This window comes from Puntigrus tetrazona, chromosome 6, assembly GCF_018831695.1.
Source record: "Puntigrus tetrazona isolate hp1 chromosome 6, ASM1883169v1, whole genome shotgun sequence".
Classification (NCBI taxonomy): domain Eukaryota; kingdom Metazoa; phylum Chordata; class Actinopteri; order Cypriniformes; family Cyprinidae; genus Puntigrus; species Puntigrus tetrazona.
In genome coordinates, this window is record NC_056704.1 from 4,361,227 (window position 1) to 4,378,215 (window position 16,989).

At 36.7% G+C, this 16,989-nt stretch overlaps 2 protein-coding genes and 1 non-coding gene across 3 annotated transcripts; 1 reads left to right on the forward strand and 2 right to left on the reverse strand.

The window, feature by feature from the left end:
• Positions 1-2,155: 2,155 nt before the first annotated feature.
• Positions 2,156-8,530, reverse strand: nop58 (NOP58 ribonucleoprotein homolog (yeast)). The gene is made up of 15 exons (XM_043241886.1): positions 8,375-8,530; positions 7,763-7,839; positions 7,429-7,481; positions 7,069-7,193; positions 6,054-6,190; positions 5,790-5,854; positions 5,558-5,692; positions 4,952-5,097; positions 4,691-4,817; positions 4,296-4,594; positions 3,987-4,048; positions 3,154-3,302; positions 2,984-3,075; positions 2,709-2,798; positions 2,156-2,624 (listed from the first exon to the last, which is right to left on the reverse strand). The coding sequence occupies exons 1-15, from the start codon at positions 8,417-8,419 to the stop codon at positions 2,571-2,573; spliced, it is 1,656 nt and encodes a 551-aa protein (XP_043097821.1). The 5' UTR covers positions 8,420-8,530; the 3' UTR covers positions 2,156-2,570.
• Positions 6,935-7,018, reverse strand: LOC122347627. Its single transcript, XR_006251246.1, has one exon. It is a non-coding gene; the product is annotated as a small nucleolar RNA SNORD11B (small nucleolar RNA).
• A 412-nt stretch (positions 8,531-8,942) lies between the features above and the next one.
• Positions 8,943-13,406, forward strand: sumo1 (small ubiquitin like modifier 1). Its single transcript, XM_043241887.1, has 5 exons — positions 8,943-9,099; positions 9,814-9,885; positions 9,970-10,047; positions 11,532-11,603; positions 12,265-13,406. The coding sequence occupies exons 1-5, from the start codon at positions 9,088-9,090 to the stop codon at positions 12,331-12,333; spliced, it is 303 nt and encodes a 100-aa protein (XP_043097822.1). The 5' UTR covers positions 8,943-9,087; the 3' UTR covers positions 12,334-13,406.
• Positions 13,407-16,989: the final 3,583 nt, after the last annotated feature.

Sequence of the window (16,989 nt, forward strand, 5' to 3'; positions counted from 1 at the left end):
TCGCATGTATATAAATGAAAGCGGGATTTATCAGGAGCTTATTTCTCAGCACTTGAGATCTAGATTTAGATTTTACTTGCATTATACTTTGCATATTTTACTAAATAAATGCCCTTTTTAGAAAGACAGCGTTTCCAACACATGAACCACCCTAATGTTTGCGTGGTGAGCAACACGACCGTCCTCTGTTACATCCAGAGCTCCAGAGCTTTGCAAAACATGGGCTCCCATCCGTAAGAAATGGTCAAGGCTAAGTCAATAAATCTGTCCACGTTCCTGATAAAACCTTTTTCTCATGTTAATAGCCAAAATGGACCAGAGAGAACTGCGCTACTAAGGCAAGGGTTACGTGGCCAGAGGATCAGGGCAGACGTTTGCTGAGTTAGAACCTCTGCCACTGAAACTCACTCGCACCATTTAAGGAGTGCTCTCACCAAGCATCGTTAAGCTGAAGATGAATGGATCTGCTTTCAGTGATAATGCTGGACACAGTAACTAATTGAGGAAATTCTGGGATCTGTGGGATAAACATGTCAACACTTACAAAATAAGGGCTCCAAGTGTCAGCCTGACACAATAGTAGCACCTATACAAGTTGCATAAACATACTCTAATTCGTTTTTTTTTTTTTTAAACCATGTAATCAGTTTCCCATTTATAATAAAACATCAAGAACATACTCCATATCTTAAAGTACAAATCTGTATTTTCAATCTGACTCAATTCTTTTCTATTCTATAATGAGAGCCAATAGAGTCAAAAAGACTGGGAATCACCGATGTCGATTTTTTTGTTTTATTTTTATGTCATTTTCCAATTTAGTTGTTTTTATTAGTTTTATAAATACTTTTTTTATATATATTTTTCTTTATATTATTTAGTTTCAGCTGAATTAATAGATCAGTATGGAAATGAAAATTATAAAAAAATATATATATATATAGGTATAGATGAAGCACTCAGGGCTTTTTACTAAATAAATCTGTACAAGTTGTGTTTCTAATTATGTGTGTTGATTTGTATGAAAATAAATGCAGCCTAATTTGGTTGTTAGATGTCTTTTCTTCTTATTGAACTATAATCATGGTTATTGTCACTATAATGTCCTGCTCACTTTTCCGTATAAATCGTAAATGAAAAATGATAAGGGTGTGACTTATGGTAGACTGATCACAAGATGCAAGTTTCACCTGTTGTTTAGGCAAAGGATGTGCGTTCTCCTCTTTTTTTCTGTTATCACATTGCTCTGCATATCTGTTTTTGTTCAAAGCATAAACTTGGAATGGCTAATGTTAGTTTGATTGCTTGTGACACGTGAGATAATAGTAACAGTTTGGTTTAGTTTTACTTTTTCAGTTTACAAAAGTACCCTTGGTAGATTGCTAAAGCCCAATAATGTGCTTTGCTAAACCAATATATATCTTCTGAGACCACCAGAAGCAAAATTATTCAGTTTAAATTAACGTCGAATCTTTTCCAATATAATCTCAGCCATTGCATTTGCTGGCAAAAAAACTGAATGTGTTGTAATATTTTGGCATTTCATGCTTGAGTGAAAATTAATAACCAAGTTCTATGCCTTTTTGCCTACAAGTATTAAAAACGAGCTGCTTTCTCCTTTAAGAGCTGTGATTTACTGGGTCTTGGCTCAGAGGCCCAGCGATATCCAGATTCTGTCACTTCCTCTCATGTTAGAGAGATAATCAAAATAGCTGCTCTATCTCCTGCTCATTAGACCTAGTACACGCTGATGGCTGGCTAAATTTATGCTGTATTTTGGCCAAGTTTCTTGACTTGGCCTGATCTTACTGGAACAAAGATAGAGGAGGAACCAGAGAGGAATGTAAAACAAACACACACACAGAAAGTACTCCATCCTAAGATTTGGCTAAATTTCCTCACGGCCTGGAGCCTCATCTCCGATACATTTGTAAGCAGCATCTTATTTCCTCTTTGGGATTGAGATCATCTGGAAACAAAGTGCTTTGGATTTGAATCTTAAAGCTTTTAATTAAAAAAAGATCAAGTGTTGCAGATTTGGGCAAGCAGCGCCACGGCTGAAGTTAAATGACCAAACTTTCTAAACTACAAATCAATTGTACTCTTTGTATAATGCCTCAACCATGAAGGACAAAAAAACCCCCGAAAGCCAACATGCTAGAAACATACAGTATTTAATAATCCTGAGACACAAATGACTCAGTTTTAAGCCACAAAACATACTCCTCACTGATTTTTCCTTTTATAATGTAATCCCATCCTCATTTTAAACTAAAAACATTCACTTATAAAAGACTAACTAAACTGTATGATCCAGTAAACTCAACACATGAGGAGCATCAAATTATAGAAGTCTTAAGGAATCTTCTCTTGCAATCAAGCATTATTGAGAGAAAACGTCCTAAAATTAAAAATATATTTTTTTTTTTAATGAATAACAGTCCACTGAAACTGTTCACTGTGAGCTGGGCAGGAAACACAAAAAGGGGATGTGACCATCATATGATGTCCAAAAACTATAAAAGTCATTTTATATACAGCAGAGTTCATGGAAAAAGTGTCCAAATCATCTAGTCATCCTCCTTTTTAGGCTTTTTCTTCTTTTTCTTCTTCTTTTCTGTGGTCTGTGAGAAGAAAAAAAAAAGGTTTTAAGTTTTATAAAATAAAACAAACAATCTAAAAAGCACATTTGGCATCATGGTCCTCACCTCTTCTGCCGGAGTGACTTGCTCTTCTTCCTCTTCCTTCGGCTCCTCCTCAGCTGCTCGTTTCTTTTCCTTCTTTTTCTTTTTTGTCGTCTATAAAACAAATAGTAACATATAGAAACAGTAAGATGTAGTCAACACACATGTTAAGAGCTTAGATGTAAAAACTGGGCGCTGGATAAGCTGAACTAAAAACAATACTCCACATCAGCACATAAATGACTCGGAATTAAATGCACCATCAAGCAGAGATGAATTAATCTTTCCACTCCTCTCACCTCCTCTGCTGGGCTGACGGCCGTCTCCTCTTCTGGCTTGGATTCCTCTGCCTTCTTTTCCTTTTTCTTCTTCTTTGGCGTCTCTGTTTGTCCTGTTTGTAGTATTTAGTTAATGTTCATCTGCATTTAACACCATTTAGTGTTATGTCTGTGTTATGCTGCACAGTTACCTTCTGTGGGGGCTTCCCTCTTTACTTTCTTAGCTTTAGCCTCCACCGGCTTCTCTTCCCCCTCACCCTCTTCTACTTCTTCAATCTTCCTCTTCTTTGAGACGGTGGGGAGCGTCGAGTCACCAGATGGGTCGTATACCTTTACGTCACTGGCAGGAAGTAAAATTACAATTTACAACTCAATTAAAAAAATACAATTCAAGTATGGCACAAATTAGTAATTAAATGTTATTGAAATATCACTAAAGCTTTCCTGTATCAGTAAATAGAATCTTTATATATATATATATATATATATATATATATATATATATATATATATATATATATATATATTTTTTATTTTTTTTTTTTTTTTTTTTTTTAAAGCAAGCAATTCTACAAAAACCCACTGTAGCAGGCAAAAGTGAACTCTGTGGGTTTCATTCAAATACAGAATTTCTGCATTTAAATAACGTTTGGATGACACTTAAAATTACTTCATTTTTTAGTACAATCTCATTTTAACCGTAATAAGCTTACATAATCCTTGGCATATTTTATGTTTTATGAAATGTTTTCATTGTTTTTGGGGGAAAAAAAGTTTTTTTTTATTTATTTATACAAAGAACAGCAACATTCTAAAATATTACTACAATACAATTGTTTTTAACTTGTTTCAAGATTTAATGAATAGAAAGTTCAAAAGAACAAAAGAAATTAAATCTTACGTAGCCTTTTAAATGTCTTTAGTTTGACTTTTGGGTAAATTAATGCATACTCCCTGAATAAACTCATTTTACTGCTCCAAAACGGTTGCAGTATGATCTAAATGTGGATGAACAAACACTCACCTCTTGTGTTGATATTTATCAGTCCTTGCCAGAGCTTTGCCTGAACCACTAATACGTCTCATCTAAAACAAAAAAAGAAAATGATTTGTCAAGGTTTTATCCTTCTGACTGTATATAGTGCTGCTTTGCTTTAGTATGCCTTATAATAGAAGTGCTGTATACAACAACACTATATAAAGCAGACAAATAAGCTCAGAAGAGATAGTGACTTAATGACCCACACTGGATTTTCAGGAGTGTGACATGAAGCCATTTTCATCACTGCTTGCAAATCCATCAAAAATACATTATATACGCTAATCAACTAACCCCTTTCTCCTCCAGGAAACGTAGTCGTGCTTCCAGCTTGGCTCGGTTTTCTACTCCCATCTCCGCATTGGTATCTTCTCCCAGGGCATCGTACCGGACGGCAAGGGCCGTTTTGGCAGCCAGCATCCTGGAGATTTTACCCTTATTCTTGGCTGTGGTTTGCCCCACCAGAGAGGCGTGATAAATGAGACCGTATTTGGGTGTATCCCGACGGGTCTTCAGAGCGTGGAACAGAGCTTTCTCTGCCCCGAGAATCTGAACGGTGGATGCAGGGTGCTTGGCCAAGTTCAGCAGAGATCCTGATGAGAAACAAGAGTTTTTTTTCCCAGGTTTTAAATCACTTAGTTAACATGTCTGATCTGTTCTCCCTCTTTTTTTCCTCAAAGCATGCTCACCTGCGTGTGAAATGAGACGGGCTCCCACCAATTCTCCCACCATGACTGTCAGGTTGGGTGCAATTGCCATCATACGATTCTTCAGATAATCATACAACTGTGCGCGATACTCTGATATTTCGATCACCTAGATATTACAGAGAAAATACATAAATACAGTAAAGAAGATGCATTTTCTTTAACAATTGCAATGGAATGGATCATGTAAAACCAAAAGCTGAAATATTTTAAGTTTTTTTTTTTTTTTTACGTTCAACAGACCTGGTCACACAGGTGCATGATGTTGGCAATGTCCTCCTCGGACACCTCTGTTCCCATCGAGATCTCTGCAGCTAGTTTAACCTCTGCCTCAATCTCTTCTGGTAGAATGTCAGACAAATCTAGCGATGCCACGTTTGTGCGGTCACCTACACATTTTAAACAAGACTTCTTCAATTTAAAATGTTTACATTATTTTATACTATTCCTAAAACAATTAAAAGCATTAACGGTTCAACCAAAAGTAAATATTGGCTGAAAACTTACTTTGTCAATTTACAATAGACTGGAGTTATCTGGAATGCTTATAGATTAAGTTTTTATTAGCTGTTTGAATAATCATAACGGCACCCATTCACTGCAGAGGTTCCAATGGTGAGCAAGTGATGTAGTGCTAAACTTGAATTTTAATTAAGGAACAAACTCATCTCCATCTTAGATGATCTGAGGTTGACGAAACCTGTTATTGTTGATCTAACATCGTTTGTTTTCCATTTAATTGCGTCTTTTAGACCTTCCAAGACATCTAGACTTTTCAACAAAATGGAAAAGCACCAAACAAATTTGATCCAAACATCCTCAACAAAATTCTTACAAGCATGTACTAACCAATCTTGCGTACACTCTTGCAGTACACCAGGTTATCTGTGACGATCTTGCCGAGCTCTGGGAAGTGCCAGCCATACCATTCCCTGCAGCGCATGATGTAGTTATTGAGCTCCTTATCCAGATCATCCAGTAGAGCTGCAGGTGGGTGCGAGAGCAAGAGGGTGAACAGCTGCTTTAAGCACTTCCCATTAACACGTGGGTTCAAGCACGTACAAATAAATACATGTCTTACAAATGGCTTGAACGATCATGGTGTCCACCTTGTCTGGACTGAACTTCAGCTTGTACCGTGAAAGACTGAGAGGAAATATGAAAGGAAAACCAGTCAATCGGTGCGTAAAACCAATAATGTCGAAAATAATGTGAATATCTGCTCAGTGAGTCTCAGTGGTAGTGACGAATGCTGATTGGTATCCTCAGAGAAATCGGTCAGCAAGAAATAATCATTGACGTGAACAGAAGTTGATTCATTGTTGATTTTTAGCTGTAAACTAACCTGTGGGCCAAACCGAGAGACATGGCACTGATCTCTCGGGCAGGAAGACCTGTGATTAGCCCCTCTATCTGGTTTCTGATGCCTCTCATGAGCTCAGCCACAGCAGGGCTGTGAACACAGCTCAGGCTCAGCTTCTCCTGCAGGGGGCAAAAAGAGTCTCAGCTAAAAGAGACTTGCTGTGCACAAACGGCAAAGATGTAGTTATAGCCTTAAAATTACCAGGCCTGGGGGGTGTTCCAGAAAGCAGCATACTCATGTGTTTAACAGGAAGCAGATTACCAACTTTTAGTTCATAAAAACAGAGGTAGCTTTCAGGGCATGCAACTAGCTATAGCAACCTGCTCTGGCGTAGGTTGTGTTTCCTTCAATCATACATGCATTTGTCATAAGTTATGTCTAAAAAAAAAATCAAAATCAATTTAAAAAATAAAAATTATATATATTTTTTAATGATTTTTTTATGGTTATAATACATTTATAAGTTATACAGAAGACAACACTTATGACAAGGTAATTTATATTTTATCTCACATTATGGATCTGCATTTTCAATTATAATAATAAATATATTGTCTGATGCAATTTCATTCTTAATCAAAGAATAAAGAAAAAAATAAAATGCACAACCACAAGTTGCACCAAGTTTGTAAATGACCTTTGAACAGAAAGAAGAAACAGCATGGCGAGCTGTTTCCATAGAGACTCATCATTTTGTTGCTCTGGTGAGAATGTCTTTCGTGTGACTGGAACCAGCATACTATCAGCAAGGTTTAGGCTGATCAACCGAGAGTTCAGGGTTTAGCAGATAGTAAATTAACCTTGCTTTCTGGAACACCCCCCAGATGTTTAACCATAACTCTACGACAACCAAATGATATGTAAACAAGCTCAGATGAGGTAGTGACAAAAAAGCCTCATGAATTTTCAGCAACATGACGCAAAGGTCATTATCATCACAGCTTGTAGAACTGGCCTGCACTTATTTCTTTTAAAACGCAGAAAACCTGCAGTTTACCTTAATGACTCCTCCTAGTTTTGCATCGGTAATGGCCAGCTGTTCGTGAGCCTCTTTGGCCACAACTTTCTTGAGAACCTTTTTCAGACTTTTCCCCAATTTCCCCTCCACCATTGCCGTGGCCGCTGATATCGGTAGGCGAAAGAAAAGAATTAGTAAGATAACCAATGCATGAATGTTGTCTTACGTTTTAATCATATTTAGAAACAGTTGAATTAAGTGAAATCTGTGGTCTCAGTGGTAGTGACGTTGACCTCATGCTTAAGTCAGATATACAAATACATCCCAGACACACAGCTGAAGGACAGCGAAACAGCTTTGCACACATGAATAAAAAGCATTAAAGGTGCTTGTAGTTACCTGCTAGAGCTTCTGTTGTGTCCTGAAACTTCTCAAAGTGTTTCAGTTTTACACTGAGAACAAAAAAAACAGGGTGTTACTGATAATATGTAATAATAAAATACATTTTCAGAGATTGATAAAGTAAGGGTTTTAAAACTATACATTTCACACACATACACACATTTATATTTTTCCATTCTGAACAAATTATTTTGAAAGGCAAAAAAGCATTTTCCAGGTTTCCCATCAACGTGTGAAGATGTGTATTTCTACCATAAACAAAATTGCTTTATTATTACGGACACTTCTTACCCAAAACACAATTACATTCAGGAAAAAGTGCAACACTCACACTTTGTTGGCTTTTTCTGGAGTTTCAAACTCCTTCCACAGGGTGTCCACCTGCTGGAGTTTCTTTTCATCCAGGACCTGCACAAAACAAAAAGTGTACGGTCAAAATCCACCTATCTGTCATTACTGAAAAAAAAAAACTCAAAGCATACGGTGCTCAACACGAGCGACCATGTGGACCCTTGCCCCAGTAGAGACTTGCCGCTTTAAAGAGCTTTTATAGCTGCTTAAAACAGCATTGCTCGGCTCTAAAAGATTCTGTGCGACAACTAAATGACGTTATCTACAACTGATTCGTTTAAAAATGGTCCTAAGGCGAAGAACAGACGGTGAAGAGCTCTCAGAGACACAACGTGGCTGTGCAGCGGCGCAGGCCACATGACACACGCCGGCCCCAAACTCACCGACCTCGCAAAATTTCGTTAAGTATATACACGCAAAAAACCTCAGCACGTATATTTACGAAAATACGCAAAAGCTTCGACACGCGACTTTCTGAAAATATTTGGTCTGATAGCACTGCTAACTATGCTGGCTAGCTAACAGTAATCCAAAAGTCAAAGAGCACGTCTGCAAATTAAATCAATTTTAACAACATAACAAATCTGCTTACCTTGAAAATGGCATAGCCAGCGGCAGTTTCAAATAACACTAGCATTTTGATTGTTTGTATTGCTCTAAATTAAGTTCACCGCCGCGCAGCTCGCATTGAGAGCCTTCCGCTACAAGGAGTCGCTTTTCCACGAGGTCCACATGGGGACAGTACACGCATGCGCAGTACTGCCTATGAATTGCGCGCATGTGCAGTGTCGCCTGAACTGCAGGAATCTCACGTTGTCTTCGTTGTACTATAAAAGACCGCATGTATAGGTTTTTCACTTAAAATAACCAAATCATAACTGTCAATGTACGGATTTCCTCCTCTGTTTGTTTATAATGTTTTTTGAATATCCACAATTAAATTTAAAGTGGTTGTTTTCGAACACTATTTGGGTACTATTTTAATCCTTAGTGAATCTTTTGAAATTCTTTGTTAAAATATTCTAAACAGGTATAACGTACATGCCTGCCCACGTTTCACCGAGCTATCCAACAATATCCTCACCGAAGGCGAATGGAACCAATCAGAAAGAACGTGGTGAGGAAAAACAACACCGTTGGGTCAACGACCCAGCGTCACAGGAAATCCCGCCCCTTTTCCAATGACGCCAACGGCGCTGTGTTGTGAGTCTGCTGGTAGCAAAACCTCACATTACTGCACATTACAGTTCGTTATTTAAATCAAGCGATCGTGATCTCAAGAAGGGCTGTACATTGCGGAATATCATGTCAGACACGGTGAGTTTAACCCTGTTTTATAGAATCGAACTTGTTTGTGAGGGGAAAGGAGAGAGACGGACTTGTAGAAAATGAAAATAAGAGGGCCCATCTTTTAGCCTGTCTGTGTTTTCATGGCAAACTGACTGTGTGGATGGGAAAGTCATGCTTTACTGTTTTAAACCGTATAATGTCGCTGGTTCCGGAGTTTCGCACACCAGTCCCGTTTGCTGAGTTTATAAACTTGAAAATTATGTCAATTTCTTCCTTAAACCTTTCACTTAGCCTAGGTGCTAGTTAGCAGCTCTGGGCGCATGAAAGCAAAGTTCATATTGGCTTCGGCTGATGGACCATGCTGCACATTTGAGCCACTATTTCTGCGTTCATTTTAGATGATACAACTAGGTCAAGTTTTACATTTTGGTCATGTTGGTTTATGTTTGGTCTTGTGGTCGCCTTATAAGTCCGCGATACTGTAGTAGGACAGGTTGTATGTTTACAGTCAAAGCACACAAACACAGCTCATTAGTTTCTTTTAATATAGACTGGATATATCAATAAAACACCGAGCAAACAAACTGCATCAGGCTGAACGTATCTGTTTTGTAATGTAATACATCCAAGAAATGTTTTACTGAATCGTCTTGTAGAGTAAGAATTACAGTTATGGCCTTGAATGGGGAAAAAACAAAACATGGCATACAGAATCTTAAAGGCTCTCTTTTGTTTTACCAGGAGACCAAGCCCTCAAGTGATGGAGGCGAGAAGAAAGATGGAGATTACATTAAACTGAAAGTGATCGGTCAGGTAAATGGAAAGGTTTTCTGGTTCACAATCACACAGTTTGGTCATTCTGACAAAACGTGCAATTTAGTCATTTCTCTTTTGCAGGACAACAGTGAAATTCACTTTAAAGTGAAGATGACGACACATTTAAAGAAGCTGAAGGAATCCTACAGTCAGAGACAGGTAAGTCATCACCAGCACACATTTGTTCCAGTTTTTCTTGATCGGGTATTTAAAAAACAAAACAAAAATCTACAATACTTGTCAAACATTTGATTGATTTGTAAAACAAGTAATATTCTATTTTCATATATTTTCAGCAGCTGGTCTATAGTGATAATCATTTTAATGTCCCCATGCTAAATAAATGATCAAATTATTTTAAAAAAAAGTTTTTATTCATGATGCCTATGTAGTATGGAATTTAGTTTTCAGACTACTCCCTGATGATGTAAAAAATGAATTAAAAAAATATTCATATGCTCAAAGGTTTAGTGATAGTATCACACGATTTTTCATTACATAATTCTGTTTCTTTTCCATGAGTGAGTCTCTTTTGAACTTCACTAAATGAATGAGCTGATGCCTCCACGTCACTCAAACCAGCCATAACATTTGAGAGCATGCAGTCATTTAAAACAGACCGTATTTTTGTTGTTTGAGACAAGACCCTGCTATGAGGACATTACATTTTAGCAAATGTCTAGGAGACTATACACGTCCCAGTTTTAAGTCTGGGTGTCCTGTAAAGAGCACATTCAGGCCTTTTAAGAGATACCAATTGATTGGCTGTTTCACCATGACCACTCTCTCTCCTGGGTCTTCAAAAATGTCCGAAATTCATTTTGTGACACTCTTATAGAAATATTATAATATTTTGTAATTATTTAAATCTGTCAAATTGTTTGATTGTGTGTCATAAATCAACCTTTAAGGAAAATGTTATGGGGTTTCAAATCAAAATATGTTACAAAACAGGAAGTTACAAGACAAGTTTCGTACATGTCCTCATATGTGGACACCAGGACTAAAAGCATGTTTATTCAGTGCTTTGCCTATGCAAATTCATTTATGTCTTTTCATTATTTTAAAAAAAATTGACTCCTGATGTCCTCAAACGAGGACATGGCAGAACGTATGCATAATAGATAACTTTTACTTTTGCTGATTATTTTAAATACTCTAAACAATGTAAAGACATTAAAAAACACCAACTTTAGTTTTTTCTAAAACATTTTTCCCGAGTGTTAAGAGGTTAAACCAATGTGTCAGAAGTGAATATATGCTGGTTTTAGGTTTTTCTCATTGTGTAAGTACATGTTGAAAAAAATCTCACTGTATAAAAGACTGTATTATATACTGAATATGATATAATGCAACATAGATGAATACTTTATGGTTGAGGACAAGATTATGATAATAATGCCTGGTAATGCACATATAGTACGTATAGTATAGCCAACATTATTAGCATATTGTGCTGCTATTGTGAAAATAAATGTAATAAAATAAAAAAAGTAATTGGATTTTTAGAAATGAAATGTCAAATGTACTGCAGGAACCCTGAGCAGTAAGCACTGCAGTAGAATTAACATGCATTTAGATACTAGAAACTGTGTATATTAATTTTGTAATTTCAGGCTTTGACTTTTTTTTATTTTATACAGGGTGTACCCATGAACTCTCTAAGGTTTCTTTTCGAGGGACAGAGAATTGCAGACAACCAGACCCCCAAAGAGGTACAGTACATAATTAAATACATAATAAAGTACTGTAATTGCCTACTGTTTTTATTTATTTATTTATGAGTTCTTTTTATGTCAGAGGCATTACATCTAGTCACACCTTGTGGTATTTTGGCATAAAGGTAGAAGCTAGCCAAATGAGCTATCATTTCATGTCAAAAAAGCTATCATCCACCATGTACAAAAGTATTTGATGTGTATATATAAAAACAGCAGCTGAATATAAAAAAAAAAACTTGTAATCATTTAAAATGGTAATTTATTATTGCAAACTTGCTACAAAAATGTCTGTTTCAGAACAGTTCTGTTCTTTTTAACTATGTTTTTATTAAATGATCCATTCTAGATGTAGATGATTTTGTTTCTTCATTGATTAGGATCGCTTGCTCACTGCAGTGAATGGGTGCCGTCAGAAACTCCAAAACTCCAGTCCATTAGTTAACATCTGCATGACGTTTTTATCAGCCGTTTAAACTACGAACTCTTATTCTGATGGCACTTGTTCACTGCAGAGGATTTTTTTTCCCCCTTAAGCTTGCTACAAGATAACGTTTTAGAGCAGTATTTATCAGCTGCTTTAAGCTACTTCAGGTGCACAAGAGCACGAAGACTTGACTCAAACCCAGTGTGTCTTTCTCTTTCATCTCTGTTTCAGCTGGGAATGGAAGACGAGGATGTGATCGAGGTGTATCAGGAACAGACCGGTGGCTGTCGGAATGACTAGACCTTTATTTTTTCGCTCTTTATTTTTATCTTAATTTTGTATGTATGACATGTATTTCATCTGTTTCCTTTTGCCGTCACCTCAAAGGGAAGCAGAAAAACCATCTGGATCAAATAGATAATCTGTCAGGGCTGCTGTGTTTGAAGTAGTCGGGTGGAACAACGGAAAATGTTTTTCTAGCCATATCCCACGTCTGTTTCTTCGCTAACTCATCCCGCTTTTTTATAAATATAAAGGACTCTGGTCACGTTCTGCAATGACACATATGACATGTTGTGTTGTGCCCTGAGCTGAATGAGGACGGTCTGTTTATCTGTACTTTGCTGCTAAAAAAAACCCCGTTAGATTATGCTGTTAAATTCAATCAAGACGAATTTTGGATGCCGGCTTTAGTGTTCTTGCATTGTTATTGCTAACTAAAGCGCCGTTCGTGTAGTTGGCCATGGTTATATGTTCTGTCAATCCTCAGCTTTCATTAGACCCTTTTTACACATTTAATTGTTTTCGGCTCATTTTATTGTAGTGAACACACCTGCCATGATGTGATAGAAACCCTTTGAGTATTTTACATTGTGGGATGCTTATTTATATGCAGTTGTTGTCTGATATTAGAAAAGTTTAAAATGTTTATTCGTTCTTCTTGCATGTGTCTGCAACAACTGTGTACAGTTGTACAGTATATAGACACACTATGAATCGCAAGAGGGAGGTCATCGTATTGTGTTTTTGCATGGTTTTGTCTAATGTATTAGAATTTGTACCCCTGTCTGAATCCGTGTCACCTTCTTTTTCTACCCGGTCTTGGATATCTGGCTCCCTTTTAGCCACAATAATGGATTTCAAACCTGAAAATAATGGGTAACTATGTTGTTTGATTAGTACTCAGGGGCGTCATTCACATACACAATGAATATAGCAACAGTGTCACTGTACTCTTGTTCCTTTTTTTACACTTTCATATTTTTTAATTTTTCCGCGAGAGGGGAGGGGAATTTGGTCCAGATGGTTTTGTGGATATAGAAGAATTATGACTTTGCTTTTGTCTTGTTTTTTAAATAAAATGTGTCATAAAACGGTTTGTGGTTACTTGTGTGTTTTCAAATAGGAAATGTTTTCATTTTAGAAACACTAGATGGCAGCAACACCTTTGCAGCAAGTCTTAACTGATTGAGAAAGACGTATAACAAAAAAATCCATAGAAATCATTGATTTATTTTTCACTTTATAAAAAAAAAAAGTAATTGTAAAATAATAAATTGCAGCATATGGCAAAGCAAATAAAATATAAAATGCAATATGTCAAAAATTGTCTTTCCCCGCTTTTGTCATTTTAAAACCAGACCAAAACCAATTTAAGGATGTCTGTACAAAAGTATATATAAATTAATAATAAAGCATTTAAAATCAAATAAATAGTATATAAAAAAATACAACAAAATGTATTAACACTTCTACTTAGGAAAAATGCAAATTGTTGTTTATATTTTGTCTGTTTAATGTGTTCTTTTTGGTAGTGCAAACAATATAAAATGTATTTTTTGTTCTATACTAAAATAATCTAAACAAAATATATGTAATTTATAATATATGTAATGCAATTTTAAAAACATATGTGATCTTACGGAGCAAAAATAAGCTTTTTTTCCCAGCTGGTCATGGCAAGAAAAATTTAAAAACCAATGATTTAATGTGATTAGTTTTTTTTTTTGCAAAAGTAACAATATTTCCTGTTGTCCGGTGTGTTTTCCGTGTTACACAGAAGGATTCAAAGTTTGAGAGTCGTGCTTGGCTGCATGTTGGTGTGGTGGGAGAAAGACCCTTACTATGCTGTAGAGAAACATTGTTTACTTTACGTGTCTGATATTAAAGCAGGAGAAAAAGAGAGTGTATTGTGTGTGTGTGTGTGTGTGTGTGTGTGTGTGTGTGTGTGTGTTGAAACAGAGGGGTCTGGGAGTGAAACATGGTGTTGAAAAAACAGCAAGGGGTGGATAAAGTGATGAGAAAGAAAATGAGAGATAATATACAAAAGCGAAAGGGATGGAATGAGGCTCTTGTAAAGTAAGGGAACACTTATAAATAATGTTCATGTGGTGCTACATGAGCCATACAAATGCCTTAGGGAGCGTTATAAAACAAGGTGGTTTCCCCTTTGAGATTAAGCGAGTTTTAAAAATTTTACTAAGGTAATCGTTGTTAGCTTAGACTAAGACTTTTTGACAAAAAGTGTGCAAACACCGATGCATTGTATCCTATTAGTGTTAAAACAATGCATAGAATTCGCATGAATAATGTGTGTGCTGGTTGTTAGGCACAAAGTGTTGCTGTGGGGGCCTCCGCTATAGCCGAACCCCAACGGGATGATCCGATTTCTGTGCCTGGGATACAGCACCTCCGAAACCCTAAACATTACCAGATGAGGCCCCGCAAAAAAACGAGGAGGGCTGGCGTGTGTTTATTCAGGGGGGAAGGGTGCAGATCACCTATGAGCTCATATTTTCATTAAGTTTAGCTTGCATTAGAAGGATGTATATGTCTGTGTTGCATATGCGCATTTTAAAAGGATCGTATAACAAGGAACATTTCCTGAAGAGTTGTACTATGTAACTTTTAAAGCTCCTCCCTAGTTCATAAAGACCATACAGCTAATCTGCAAAAACAGCTCGTTCTTTATCTCTGGAAGTCAGAGAGATGAGTAGGCCTATATTTATGCACATCACATGCAATTGGGGTTCAGAAACTTGGTCTAGAAGGTATGGTTGCATAATAATGTTCCTAACGCCGTAAAACTAATTGGAGCAAATTGTGTGAGCGTCTGCCGAACATAGTGCTAAGAAATATCTTACTTCAACAAAAGCCTCTGCTGTGATCATTTATTGATTCAGAAGATGTTTGATTCACTTACAAATGATAAAGAGTTTGCGGTAGGCTGCATGCAATAGTTTTTAAAATGGAGTAAACCCTTTTATACAAAAAATAGCTGAGGTAATTGTAAAACCTGACGCGAACTGTAAAGAAAAATTGGCGCGAAATGTCTCACCGTCGACAGTTCGATCGTTTTAAATGTCACTGTACACAGCGCGTGTAAAGAGGGCTTGTTTTGTGTGAAGCTAATTAAAAATCGCAAATCTGCGTTTTGTTGTCGGGGACAAAAACTCGAATATAAATTCAAAATAATTCGAACGGTTAACGAACTACTCAACGTGTTTGGCGCATGCGCACTAATATTACTATGGAGCAGTACTGCACCTGACCTACAGAGGGCAGCACTGGGTTGCTTATTATACGCAAAGCAGAAAAAGTTAAGGATTATCTGGTGCAAAAAAAAAAACCAAAAACATTGAACAACAACATAATTGGACTTTAGTAGAGAGAATAGAACGATAAACTTATGAGCCCTTTACAGATAAAAGACCCGATAAACAGAGAGAAAAAGAGCAGAACAAAGTGTAGCAGTATTTCTGGCACAAATACTTACTGATCTGTACTGTGGGAAACTGAACTGAACTGAGGGAAATATTATGTATCAAGAAGGAATGTTTCCCTGGGCAGCCCCACCGTCAACTTCCTTTTCATATTTCTGTCAAGGAGAGAGCACAGAATAGACATAAGATACCTAAACCATCAAGGTGATCTGCTGAGACAGCTCTTTACACGGGTAAACAATGTTAACACCTTGAAAAACATAGGTTATAGCTTTGTTTGTGGCCTGAGTATCGATACAAATTCAGGTAATTGTATCTCAAGGGATTGAAAGACTGTTCCTATAAAGGGTATGCAGTTACCTGGGAAAACATGTTTCTTTCAGGAGGTGGAAGGCACCTGGGACACACAATAGGTAACAGATTTCCACAAAAATGTACTCAAATGCTCATCACAGATGTAGCTGTTAACCCAATAGGCTTGGCTGTGGGTGACCATAAATTGTCAAGGTGTGGCCATATTCAGAGGACCTGTGGGCTCTTTTGTTAACTGGTGTGGTATGTAAACAGAGCTTGCTTTAGCCTCTTGTATAATATAAATTCAGACGTGCTTCATGTGTCGAATTGCACACCTCTGTTCAGAGAAAAACTGTGCAAATACATCCGAGTTTGCCCTCGGATTGACTTTTGCACTAATACACTGGCGATTCTCAGGAGACGGAGGCATTTGTGGCTTCACTGTTAGCGTTAAACTTTCAATAAATAATGTTTTTCACTTTTAAGGCCAAGATATCATGGCCAACCAGCCGTAGACATACAGTAAGTAATAATCTGGTCAACAAATACTACTAAGAGAAAAAACAGTAAAAAAATTTTCCTGTATTGGGATTTACATACAAGTAAAATGAATTATAGAAAGCTAAACAACTTGAATTTTATGTTAAGCATTTTTCACTTTAAACACGTGCATGGATGAAACATTTTCTGTAAGCTCTGTAAATTGCATTTTTAAAATTAATTTTCATTTCATGCCTACTTTAATGGACAATACTGTTATTCTGGGTCCTAATTTATGATTATAGTCTTTTAAAGTGTCAATATTTATCATTAGCTTTATGTCCAACTCTAAAGTGCTGCATTATTTTAGCCTCATAACCTTTAAGTTACAAACTGATCATTTTAAGAGATATCTAAATAAAATAATGATAGTTGAACTCCGGTGTGCCTTGTATGAAAT

Excerpts from the sequence above, each read along its gene's own strand:
- nop58 (XM_043241886.1), bottom strand. The coding sequence starts at position 8,419 with ATGCTAGTGTTATTTGAAACTGCCGCTGGCTATGCCATTTTCAAG. Across the intron at positions 7,194-7,428 it reads CACAACAGAAGCTCTAGCAG|CGGCCACGGCAATGGTGGAG; the intron begins GTAACTACAAGC and ends TACCGATATCAG. Across the intron at positions 4,818-4,951 it reads TCATGCACCTGTGTGACCAG|GTGATCGAAATATCAGAGTA; the intron begins GTCTGTTGAACG and ends TGTAATATCTAG.
- sumo1 (XM_043241887.1), top strand. Across the intron at positions 9,886-9,969 it reads AACTGAAAGTGATCGGTCAG|GACAACAGTGAAATTCACTT; the intron begins GTAAATGGAAAG and ends TCTCTTTTGCAG. Across the intron at positions 10,048-11,531 it reads AATCCTACAGTCAGAGACAG|GGTGTACCCATGAACTCTCT; the intron begins GTAAGTCATCAC and ends TATTTTATACAG.